We start from the raw sequence: 12,048 nt of genomic DNA on the forward strand, positions 1-12,048 counted from the left end.
ACCAAAATACCAAACCTTATAACCACCAAATTGACTCCGACTCATGGCAATCTCATCTGTTACAGAGAACTGCTCCACATGGTTTTCTTGGCTATAATCTTTACGGAAGCAGATCACCAGGCCTTTCTTCACAAGTGCCACTGAGTTGTTTTGAACCACCAACCTTTATGTTAGTAGTTGAGCACAGACCATTTTTGCCACCCAGGGTGCCTTCCACAAACTCAGAACCACTAGTCCACGCTCAGCCTGTTTATTCAAGGCAGGGAGCTTCATCAGGGGTACAGAAGGGAGAAGTTCAAAAATACACCTACTCTATTCTCTCAGCTCCCCCTTCCCTTACAACTCATCTGCAGCCCAGCCCCCAGGGCCGACCCAGGAGGTGGGCTGGCGTTAGGCAGACTGAACTGCATAAATACGGAGACCACAGCCGGAATCAGCAGTGTCAAGGGACAGGGAGGTCGACTGGGGTGGGAAGGGGTGGCTCAGAGGGCTCCTTCCCCAGGTCTTGTCCTGAGCCTGGGGACCCACAAAGCCAGAGAGAGGGGGCTAGTGGCCGCCCTGGGGTCTGAGGCTGGGGCCAGCCCTGTCCGGCGAGGCTGGCAGGGGGCTCCAGGATGTTGGGGAGGAGCTCGGCGGGTGTGGCTGTGCCAGGGCCTGGGGGCCTGGCGGGGTCAGGTGCTGTTGCCCTGTTCCTGCTCAAAGAGCAGCATGGCGAGCTGAGTGCGGGAGCCGAGGCCCTCAAGCACACTCTGGCGGCAGCGGTGGTACAGGTCCTCGCTGAGCCGTGCACTGCACGGCTGGGCCCGGTAGCGCTGCAGCAGTGCGGGTTCAACCGCCCGCAGAACGTGCAGGCCCGAGAACCGCAGAAACAGCTCATACACGTCCAGGCTCTCCACCAGCTCCTCCTCCTGTTCTGCAGCTGCCGCCAGCCGACTGCGGGCTGCCACGTAGTCGGAGTTGTAGAAGCAGGCCTCACTGGCTGCCTGGCGATCGAAGCGGCCTGTGTCACGGCCCAACTCTGGTGGCCCAGGACCCTGTGGTGGGGCCACGGCCGGGTGGAAGGCCTGGAAGTGCATGGGAAAGAAGGCCTGCCAGCCGGAGATGGCATGCATGCGGCAGCGGTTCAGGAAGTCAGGAGTGAGCACTGTGTCTGGCCCGGCCAGCAGGAACAGCGTGTCCAGTGGGTGCTTCTTGGAGAGCAGGTCCATGAGGCGCAGGGCTGAGGGGGCTGCTGTCTGCACGCTGAGCCAGGGCACCCGGGCACCAGGGAAACGCCGCTCCAGCTCTGCCACATGGGCTTTGACAGGCGCAAAGACATCTGCGTGGGCTGCCCGCTGGGCCTGGCGGGGCTCATACAGCAGCAGCAGAGTCAGGGCTGCTGCAGCATCGCCAGGCTCCAGTGCTGCAGTGGCAAAGGCCTCCAGGAAGCCAGGAGCCAGGTCACGCTCAGCTGCAGCCAGGGGCAGCAACACAGTGAGACGTGAGGCCTCAGTGACATAGGGTACAGGCAGGATCTCCACGCGGCTCAGCGGCCGGAGCAGCTGTACTCGGCGGGTGAGGGGCCAGCGGCCACCCTGGGGAGTCAGCGCCTCTAGCTGCAGGTCCAGTGTGTACTCCATACCCCGGGCAGGATCAAAGCGTCGGTAGCCATTAACCAGCTGCTGCTTCTGGAGCCGCAGTGCTGGATGGTAGCGGCGGTTCAGCTCCTCCAGGGCTGCCCCGAGAACATCAGCTACGTCGGCTCGGTCAACCCCACGGAGCGGGCAGCGGGGCGAGCCATCAGCACAGGAGAAAGCATGCTGTTCTGTGAAGTATTCCCAGCGCAGGACCTCAAAGCGGGAGGCCGGGCGGGAGGGAGCTGGAATACCCACAGGCCAGGCAGCTGCTCGTTCGCCATCGGCTGCCAAGCGGCTGGTGTTCTGGATCTCCCACTGTGTCAGAGAAATGGGCCATGAGCAAGGCAGAGGCCAAGGAGGCCAGGCCACGGGTGTACTGGGCAGTCCGCAGGTGCCACGCAGGATGGCTCCCCAGTCCTCTGCCAATCTCTACCCAGCCAGACCTTCCACCCATCCTCCCCCTAAATGGAGGCAGCCTAAGGGCAGGGGTAGGGGGGATAGTTCTGGAGGGGGTCCTCAGAGGAAGGTGGAAACACACAGGGGCTGAGAGGCAGGTTTGCTCTGTGATTCTAAAGCTCACTTTGTATCTCCCTGGGGTCTGCCCAGACCATACCTGCAACTCCTGGATCTCCTCGTACGTGCGCTCCAGCTCAGCTCGGGCAAAGGCCTTGTGCAGTTGGTACATGTGCACAGGGTCACGCACAGGATGGGCTGTCAGGGTACTGCGGAAACGAGGGTCCCCCTCCTGTACAGGTTCCCCAGGGCTCAGCTCCAGATAGCTATAGTGCACCCCCTGGGAAGAGGAAGGGAAGGGGTCCATAATGGGAAGAACGATAGGACATGCTTTCTCCTTGCCTCATGGTGAGTGTTTCATCTCCATGACCTGTTGTGGACTTGGAGTCAGAATTCAGTTGGATTAAGTTTACCTTGATCTGTTGTGAGCTTGTGTGACCTCGGGCAAGCCTCTGCTAGCTCATCCGTGAAATGGGCGTGCATACACCTAACCTATCTCACAGACACATCGAGGGGCTTAAATAAAATAACATCTAACACCAACACCTACCATGTTGCTGTTCTTAGGTGTCGTCAAGCTGATTTTGACTCATAATGAGTCCATATGACAAGAGTAGAACTGCCCCATAAGGTTTTTTAGTCTGTAAATCTTTACTGGATCAGACGCCAATCTTTTCTCCCTTGGACCTGCTGAGTGGGTTTGAACTGCCAGCCTTACTGTTAGCAGCTGAGAGCTTAACCATTGCACCACAAGGGCTCCTTGATACCTTCTATACCAAAACACCAGAACCACTGCCGTTGAGTGGATTCTGACTCATAGCGACCCCACAGGGTTTCCAAGGCTGTAAATCTTTTTGGAAGCAGACTGCCACATTTTTTTCCCATGGAGCCACTGGTGGTTTCAAACCACTGACATCTTGGTTAGCAGTTGAACGCTTTAACCACTGCACCACCAGGGCTCCTTGATACCTACTATAGAACCAAAAACCAAACCCAGTGCTGTCGAGTCGATTCCGGCTCATAGCGACCCTATAGGACAGAGTATAACCGTCCCATAGAGTTTTCAAGGAGCACCTGGCAGATTGGAATTGCCGACCCTTTGGTTACCAGCTGTAGCACTTAACCACTATGCCACCAGGGTTTCCGATTCCTACTATAGGCCCCTTTATTTCCTTATAACAACCCCAAGCAATAATTAATTCTGTTGGCATGGATGAGGATACTGAAGCTCAGGAGATTTAATCATTGGCCTGTAGTCACAGGGATAGAAAATGACAGAACCAGCACAGAAATCCAGGCCTGTATCTCCACTGCCCTTTGCCTTTGAGGGGGAAGTATACAAGCCCAGCTAGGAGGCACCAATGGGGCAGCTTGTCGTCCCACCTCGTGGTCTCCTGTGCAGCCCACGCCGGTGGCATCGAGGATGCAGCGTCCCAGCCACTCGTCTGGGCGCGCACTGACGATGTCGTTGCGGCAGCCTTCCAGGTGGGGGCGCAGCTGCTGCAGCAACGTGCGAGACAGCAGCACCCCAAAGCTGCCGTGGCAGTAGCGGCCTGGGGCGGGCTCCCCGCCAATGAAGTCCTGGGGCCGGCCCAAATAGAGGTGCGTAGAAGTGGCCAGGCTGAGGCGGCCAGCTAGGCGCACCAGTCCATGTGCCTCGGTGTAGGTGGCATCGGGCACTAGGAAGAACCAGTCAAAGTCGTCACTGTGCTGATCCAGCAGGTGGCGCAGTGCCAGGTGTAGGTGGCCAATGGGCCGCTCCTCACCCAGCGTCACCACGGCCATGCCTGGAGGTGCCCGACGCCCCCGAGCACCGGTCAAGAACACCACACGCTCTAGCCGATGCCCCAGCGTGCGGTTCACAGCCACACCCAGAGTGGGCAGCGTGGCCTGTGAGGTCAGCACCGCCACGAGAAGCCTCTGTCTGATGCCCAGCTCTGTGCTGATGTAGCGGGTCCTGGGAGAGGAGACAGCAAAAGGTTATGAAAAGGCAACAGGGCAGGCAGGAGGAAGTATACATGGATTCTGGCCTGGGGCAAGTTACGTCCTCTCTGGGCCTATTACCTCGCCTCTGAGTAGGGTCACAGAATTTAAATAAAATATTAGCCTTACCTACATAGTGCTTTGCATTTGGGATATGGAAATATTCATGCGGATATGAGAAATATGGTGTGGGTTTAATTTTTGGTTTCACTACTTAGTAGTTATGCATCCTTGAGCAAGTTATTTCACCCATCTGAGCTGCGGTAGTCTCGTTGTAAAATGTGGATGACTATTAACTACTTAAAACACTTAGCCAAACTCTTGGTGCCTAATAGCTACTCCATATACTCATCTCTGTATAAACATACCATTATACCATAAATGCACTGCATAAATGATATAAAGGAATATATGGCATTGAATATGTTCGGGGAAGGGGCAGTCTGAGGCTTAGGGGGTTCCAGCAATTTACCTGCCATAAGGCAGAACGCAAGTTGCAGAACTGAAATTTGAACCCAGTGTTACTTAGGAGAAATTATTTAAACTCATCAGGAGAGACATGAATGGGATGGGTACCACCTCCCCTTTAGGTGGCCCTTGTAACCTATCCAGGTACAAGAGCTATACGTAAATCCTAGGCTTTTCTTTCTCTCTCTATACACCCACCTTGTATACCGGTAATTCCTCCAGCCCAACATCCCAGCCAGGGAGCTAAGAGGATTTGGGGGGCGGGGGGACAACTGAGGTCCAGCAGATTTAGGGCAAAGGCGGCCAATTTCAGCCTAGCCCGGGACAGAGCCTCAGACGGGTCCCACAGTTCCCGGGGAAGCAAGGCATCGGAAGTTATCGGAGCCCAAAGACTTCCTGGCTGGCCAGCCCCTTCCTTCCGGAGCCTGACCCGGCCTCGATGGCCTCCCCGGCGCGCGCTCGCCGGCCGGTGCCCAGGGGGCGGGGCGGCCGGGGCTGACCCCTACCTGACGGCCTTTTTGGCAGCCTGGCCAGGCTGAGCAGGGTGGTAGGGCAAGACGCGCGGCTCCCAGTTCTCCCCGGCGCCTGCGCCGGCCCCGGGCCTCTCACGCTCCCCGCCAGGTTGCACAGAATTGGGCCGGCGGGCCGCGTTGGTGTTGCCGCGCTGCGGCAGCTCGGAGTCTCCAGGCTGGGGGGGTCCTGGACCGCAAGGCTCCTCCACCCAGGTGACACTAAGCAGACTCAGAGTGAAGCCCAGGGAGATGCCCACGGCCACGGGCCCCGCGGGCCGCAGCACCGACAGCAGCAGCGACGCCCGCATGGCGCCGGGACCGCGGGCCCCTGGCCCCGTAGCAACCCCAGAGCAGCCGGGGGAGGCTCCGAGGGGGCGGGACCGGGGAGGGGGCGGATCCGGGGTCCGGGCCCAGCGGGCGGGCCCGCTCCCTCCCTGCCGAGCCGAGCCCGCGGCCCGAGCCGGATACACCGCGTCGCGCTCCGATCCCCCTAGCTGCCACTCTGTGCCCGCGCGGTCCTCGACTCGGCGCCCCAGCCGCCGCCGCCGCTTCTGTCCGACGTGTCACTGCGCGAACCCCGCCCCCGGGGTGGGGTCTCGGGCTCCGGCTACCCGGGAGGGAGGAGAAGGGGGAGGTTAAAGGGGAAGGGCCCCCGGAAGTGCCCCCTCCCCAGTGAGGGAGAGGGAGACGTCGGGGGTGGAGTTCCCTACCTCCCCCTGCGTGGTTGGTGCGTCCCAGGTGACGTCAGAAGCAACCCGCCCCTGCCTGGATGGTGCGCTCCGAGTGACGTCAGGAGCAGCGGCCGGAGCTGTTCATCAGCACCAAAGGCCGCGGGCGGGCTCAGGGCATGGGGCCGCGGCTCTGGGGCAGCCCGAGCCCCTGCTCCTCTTCTTTTCCATTCGCCAGGAGCCTGAGTCCCCGGACGCCGCGGGACTGGAGTGCCAGCCGGTGTTGGAGGCGGAGCAGCGACGCCGCCCCGCAGAGACCGGGCCCTCTGGCCCAGCAGCCCCTGTCCCAGCACGGTGGACTTTTTCCGGACCCCAGTCAGTTGGGGGTTCTGGCGCCCCGCATCCCCGGACTCTCTGGCCCCTGCACCGCCTCTTCAGCTCAGAAGCTCAGGTCACCTCCAGCCCAGGTAGATCTTGGACAATCCCAGACCGAGCCGCCCACGAGTCTCCCAGCTGCACACTGCCCTCATCTCCACCACTCTCAGTTCTCCTTTTAACTTCTCTGCCCAGCTCCCTCTAGCCAGGCACTTCTGTTTATATTTCTTTTGCACCCACTCCAGGGATGCTTCCAGAACTGCATGATGTGGGCACCCTTCCTTTGTCCACCGGGCCCTGGCCTAGTTCTCCCACTCCCACCCTCATCTCAGTGGAGACCCAAGACTCCTCCTTAACCCCAACTTCCTCTCTCTCAGGTTGACCTGGGAGGGTGACTCCCCTCGGTTCCCAGCACTATGCCGGGCACTGTGGCGACACTGCGGTTCCAGCTACTGCCCCCCGAGCCAGATGACGCCTTCTGGGGTGCACCCTGTGAGCAGCCCCTGGAGCGCAGGTACCAGGCGCTCCCAGCCCTCGTCTGCATCATGTGCTGTCTGTTTGGAGTCGTCTACTGCTTCTTTGGTGAGATCCCCATCTCAACCCTTACCCGGGCTCCTCACTGCTTCCCTGAGTTCTTTTTCTGGGGCACCCCAATCTTCTCTGGAACCACCACCACCATGAATAACTATTTCTTATACATATTTATAGATCAGGTAGGCCCTAGATTCTAGAGAACACAGGTTTTCTAATTAGACATGCTTAAGTTTGAACCTGGCTGTGCACTTTACTCATTGTGCTACCCTGAGCACATTAACCTCAGTTTTCTGAGCCTCAGTTTTCTCATTTGAACAGTGGGAACAAAATTTGTCTCACATAAGGCTGTTGTGAAAATTAGCAGGTGCTCAATAAATAGTAGCTACTACGGAGAAGATAACAGTGTTTGGGTCACTGCACTAGATAGACTCTGAAACCATTTAGCAGACTGAATAAACATGGCCCCTTACAGGGGGAAAGACTCCTGCAACATTCACACCTGTGATACATATTAGACTGGGCTGGTTGAGGGCTGGATGACACTCACACACATGGAGTTTGCCTACAAGCAGGCTCCAGTAATCACGGCTGTTGTGAACAGTTGTACAGGATGTGTACCGCACAAAGGAGCTCAACTGATTAGGAAAGTGGGGGCGGAAATCCAGCCCATGCTCCACTCGCCAAACTCTGGGTCTTAGCACAGGGCTTCTTTGGCCTAAAAAAAGGCAGCTTGGGGTAAGTACCCAGTGATTCTACAATAGGGGAGTGAGTTCTATAGGTTAGAGACCCAAATAAAGCCTCCAAGAGGAAGATTATGGGCTACCAGACGCACTGGCAACAAAAGAGGATAGGAGGTTTGGGTTTCAGGCTGGGCAGAGGTGGGACAAAGCGTGTTCTGCAGGCTCCACATCTCCCATCCCCCGGAATGGCTGAGTAGGCAGGAATGGAAGCCAGATGGTCCCTCCCCTCCCACCCCCAAATTCTGGGCTGAACAACTGCAAAGTGGGCAGGAGGAAGTGCCTGCCCAAGGGTTTGGGACACATTCTGGGCCTCCAAGGACTGTGTATCACCTCACCCCTTCCATTGTCTATACCCAGTACCACTACATGGTGCTCAGTGCAGCCTCATATTCCCTCTCCTGGGCTGCCCTGACACCCCAGCCCTCTTGGATGCCCCCACTCCCAGACTCTTGGACTCTGACCCGATTCATGCCCTGCTCTTTCTCTGATTCCAGAACCTTCTGGATTCTGATACTTCCCCTCATTTCTGGAACTGAATTTCACCTTTATGATCTTTCTTTGGCTATCCCTGACCCCTTGGTCCCCATCTCTGACTTCCATCTTCCCAACTGCTCTGGATCCTTTCCAGGTACCTCATTAGCCCCATAACTTCCATTTTTCTGAAACTCCACAACCACCATTTGCTCTATAAACCTCTTTGACTGTCTACGACCCCTTGTAAGACCTAGTCACCTCCAATTTCCCCTGCACACTTATCTCATTACTTTCCATCTCTCTGGCCCCCTCTGTTACTCCTATCTCTGATCCCTGGTCACTCCTAACTCTCTGATCCCTATGACCCCACTGTCTGATTGCCCCTCCTCCAGCATGATCTCCAGTGATTCCATTTCTGACTTCAATGTTCCTCTCTCTCAGAAACCCTTTAATACTCTCAATGATTCCACCTCTGTCAACCCGCCTGACCTGCAAAGACCTTATCTCCCAGAACCTCTCCCCAGTAACCTTGCTTCTCTGTTTTCTAACTTTCCAATGATGCCAACAGTCTGAACCCCTGTGACTCATCAAAGACCCCATCTTTCTGACTTCCAAATACCTTATCTCTCTGAACACTCCCTCCCCAAAGACCCAACTCTCTGACTCCTGTGATCCCAAAGACCCTATCACCCATTCACGCTTGACTCCAATGATCTATCTCTGACTCCTCTGACCCTCAACGACCCCAATCCTCTTGTCTTAATGACCCTGTCTGTTTTCCCAGTGACTCCTAATGATCTTATTTCTGTGACCTCCTCTAACCTCAATGCCCCCATCACCAATGCCCCCATGACTCCAATGACCCCCAAGTCTCTGATCTTAGCATCCTTGTCTCTGATTCCTCTGTGACCCCATGTTGCTGACCTCTCTGACCTCTTCCTTCCAGCTCGGTGTCCTTGTTTTGGCCCCTCACTAGCCCCTGTTCCCCTCCAGGTTACCGCTGCTTCAAGGCAGTGCTCTTCCTCACGGGGTTGCTGTTTGGCTCAGTGGTAATCTTCCTGCTGTGCTACCGGGAGCGGGTGCTAGAGACACAGCTGAGTACCGGGGCCAGCGCAGGCATTGCTCTGGGTATCGGGCTGCTCTGCGGGCTGGTGGCCATGCTGGTGCGCAGCGTGGGCCTCTTCCTGGTGGGACTGCTGCTCGGTCTGCTGCTCGCTGCTGCCGCCCTGCTGGGCTCTGCACCCTACTACCAGCCAGGCTCCGTGTGGGGCCCACTGGGGCTGCTGCTGGGAGGCGGCCTGCTCTGTGCCCTGCTCACACTGCGCTGGCCCCGCCCACTCACTACCCTGGCCACCGCTGTGACTGGTGCTGCGCTCATCGCCACCGCTGCTGACTACTTTGCTGAGCTGCTGCTGCTGGGGCGCTATGCGGTGGAGCGGCTGCGGGCCGCCCCCGTGCCCCCACTTTGCTGGCGGAGCTGGGCCCTGCTGGCACTCTGGCCCCTGCTCAGTCTGATGGGCATCCTGGTGCAGTGGCGGGTGACGGCCGAGGGGGACTCCCACACAGAAGGTGAGAGGGCAGAGGTCAGGGTGGGCATGAAAGGAGTGGATGCCCAGGGATGGGTGGGGGACTAAGCAGTTGGGAAGTAGGAAACAGAGGCCTCAATGGGGTGAGATAGCTGACTCCTCAGGGCCTGGGAGGATAGGACAACAACATATGGAACTTAGGCTCTGGGCTGACCCTATTCCAGGCACCAGCAATAGAGCAGGCAAAACAGAGAAGATCCCTACCCCTGTAGACTAACATTTGGGCGGGGGGGGGGGCAGAGACAAAGAACTCAACTCCTACGTTGCCACATAAACAAACAAAGTAATTCCCACTGTGTGGAGTGACATGAAAGAGATGCACAGGATACTGTGAAAGAATGACCTATTATAGGTGGGTGGTCAGTGAAGGCTACCTGGAGGAGGTGACATGTAAGCAGAGACGTGAAAGATGAGGAGTCAGCCATGTAAAGAGAACAGGGAACAGCAAGGGCGAGGGCCCTGAGAAAGGAATGGGCTTGGCTTGCTTGAGGAGGTGGGGCTGGAGTGTAGTATGTGAGGGACAGCAATTGGGCCAATCATCTGACCCCTCTGGGCCATGATGAGGACTCTGGATTTTATTAGAAAGGCAATAAGAAACCACTGGCCGGCTTAAAGTAGGGGTCGACAGAATCGAATTTAGCATTTGGGATGGTCATTCCAGCTGCTGAGTGTAGAAAGAATTGGAGGGAGGCAAGTGTAGAAGGGGGAAGTAGGAAGTAGGAAGCAGCTGTAGTTGATCAGTTGAGCAGTGATGGTGGCTGGCCCAGGTGAGTCACCTATGGCTCAGGCCTGGAAAAGGGATAACAGCCAGGGAAGAGGTGCCTGGAAGTCCAAGGATCTTTCATAAAGACCTTCCAAAGACAGGAGTGGGTGCAGAGAGTCCCATTTAGAAGGTGAGAGACCAAGAAGGGGCGGGTGAGGGAACAAGGACAAGGGGAATGTGGGAGCCTGGAGCACCAGGTAGGAAAAGACATGGAGGTCTGGGGGAGATGAGGCCCATGGGCTTTGAGACCCCTGCTCTGCCCATCCCCTCAAAGTGGTCATCAGCCGGCAGCGAAGACGTGTGCAGCTGATGCGAATTCGGCAACAGGAAGAGCGCAAGGAGAAACGGCGGAAGAAGAGACCCTTGCGGGCCCCCCCAAGAGGTCCCCGGGCTCCTCCAAGGCCCGGGCCCCCCGACCCTGCTTATCGGCGCAAACCAGTGCCCGTCAAACGCTTCAATGGAGATGTCCTCTCTCCGGTGAGTGCCCCAGCCTCTCCAGCCCAAATCAGCGAGAAGGGACTGGCTGAGCTCTGTCCAAGCAGGGCTAGCCTCTTCTGGGGCTGGTCACTGTCTACAGTCAGCCTAGACTTTGTGCACCGATCGTCACCCCTATACCAGGAACCTGGTGGGTCCAGCTCTGGGGCTGGGGGAGAGGTGTCCCAAGTATGAGTTTTAAATGGGGTGTGGCGTGTGGTCTTGGGGATGTGGACTACGGGTGTAGTGAGGTGCTGGGTCTACGGCTGTCTGCTTTATGGCTTTCAGGGCAGGGTCTGCAGTCGGACTCACACATCTGTGTTTACTTCCCCACAGAGCTACATCCAGAGCTTCCGGGACCGGCAGACAGGGAGCTCATTGAGCTCCTTTATGGCCTCACCCACTGATACAGACTATGAGTATGGGTCCCAGGGGCCGCTGACGGCCTGCTCAGGCCCTCCTGTGCGAGTATAGCAGGACAGATGCTCCCCACCTGCTTAGACTCTTGTTACCAGCTCTGCCGGACTGGCCCTGTGGCCCTTGGCTGTCCCTCTCCCTAGACTGGAGAGGATTGGCCTGGCTGCAAGAAGGAAGACCAGTCCCAGGCGAGGCCTGGCCAGAGGTGACAGCCCCCTCTAAAGCTCCTGAGGGGCTCCCGAGGGATGTGGGGTGTGAGCCCCACTGGGGTGTGCTCAGGGTTCTTAGTGTGTTGCCTGTGTGTGTGTGTGGAGAGGGTGGGCTTGGAGGGGACACTGGGACCCTTGCCTTAGATTTCTGATTGGTAGGGCTTCTCCAAAGTTGGCCTGCCTCCTCTTCCCCTCTGGGGGCCATGGGCCACTCTCCTGCATGTCTATGTGGAGGAGACCTGCCTTCCCCCCACCATCTCCCACCTCTCAACCAGACTCTCCATCTAGGGGTTCTCGTCCTTGTCCATGGGGCAAAACTGCAGCACTCCTCACCTGATCCTGTCCTCTGCAAAGCTACCAGTCCCAGAGGGCAGTGGCAGGGGATGGGTGTGGGGGTTGCTGCTCTGGGCTGGGCTGGGGAGGGGGGCTGGAGGGAGAAGGGTTCAAGTGCACGGTGCATGTTTGGTGTCTGTTGTGCCACCCTGGACACCTCATGCTTCTGTCTTCCCCTGCCCCACCCTCTTTTACATCTTTTATAAACGTGCCAAACTGCATGGCCTTTGCCAGGAGTGGTGGTCTTTGGTGGCTGGCCAAGCTATAAGCACAGCAACCCTTGATCCCTGTGTCCCATACAAGGGCTCTGGACAAGGTCTGCCTTCCCATATCACACAGAGAGACAGGAAAGGAGGCTGCACCACTTTTATTGTCTCTGACAC

At 57.4% G+C, this 12,048-nt stretch overlaps 2 protein-coding genes across 2 annotated transcripts; one reads left to right on the top strand and one right to left on the bottom strand.

Annotated features, from left to right (window-relative positions):
• Window positions 1-200: 200 nt before the first annotated feature.
• Window positions 201-5,747, bottom strand: CHPF (chondroitin polymerizing factor). The gene is made up of 4 exons (XM_049888290.1): window positions 5,087-5,747; window positions 3,513-4,086; window positions 2,230-2,409; window positions 201-1,931 (listed from the first exon to the last, which is right to left on the bottom strand). The coding sequence occupies exons 1-4, from the start codon at window positions 5,398-5,400 to the stop codon at window positions 672-674; spliced, it is 2,328 nt and encodes a 775-aa protein (XP_049744247.1). The 5' UTR covers window positions 5,401-5,747; the 3' UTR covers window positions 201-671.
• Window positions 5,748-6,138: 391 nt separating this feature from the next.
• Window positions 6,139-11,720, top strand: TMEM198 (transmembrane protein 198). Its single transcript, XM_049888291.1, has 5 exons — window positions 6,139-6,227; window positions 6,513-6,717; window positions 8,877-9,452; window positions 10,507-10,709; window positions 11,043-11,720. The coding sequence occupies exons 2-5, from the start codon at window positions 6,552-6,554 to the stop codon at window positions 11,178-11,180; spliced, it is 1,083 nt and encodes a 360-aa protein (XP_049744248.1). The 5' UTR covers window positions 6,139-6,227; window positions 6,513-6,551; the 3' UTR covers window positions 11,181-11,720.
• Window positions 11,721-12,048: the final 328 nt, after the last annotated feature.

Source organism: Elephas maximus, chromosome 6 (genome assembly GCF_024166365.1).
Source record: "Elephas maximus indicus isolate mEleMax1 chromosome 6, mEleMax1 primary haplotype, whole genome shotgun sequence".
NCBI lineage: Eukaryota > Metazoa > Chordata > Mammalia > Proboscidea > Elephantidae > Elephas > Elephas maximus.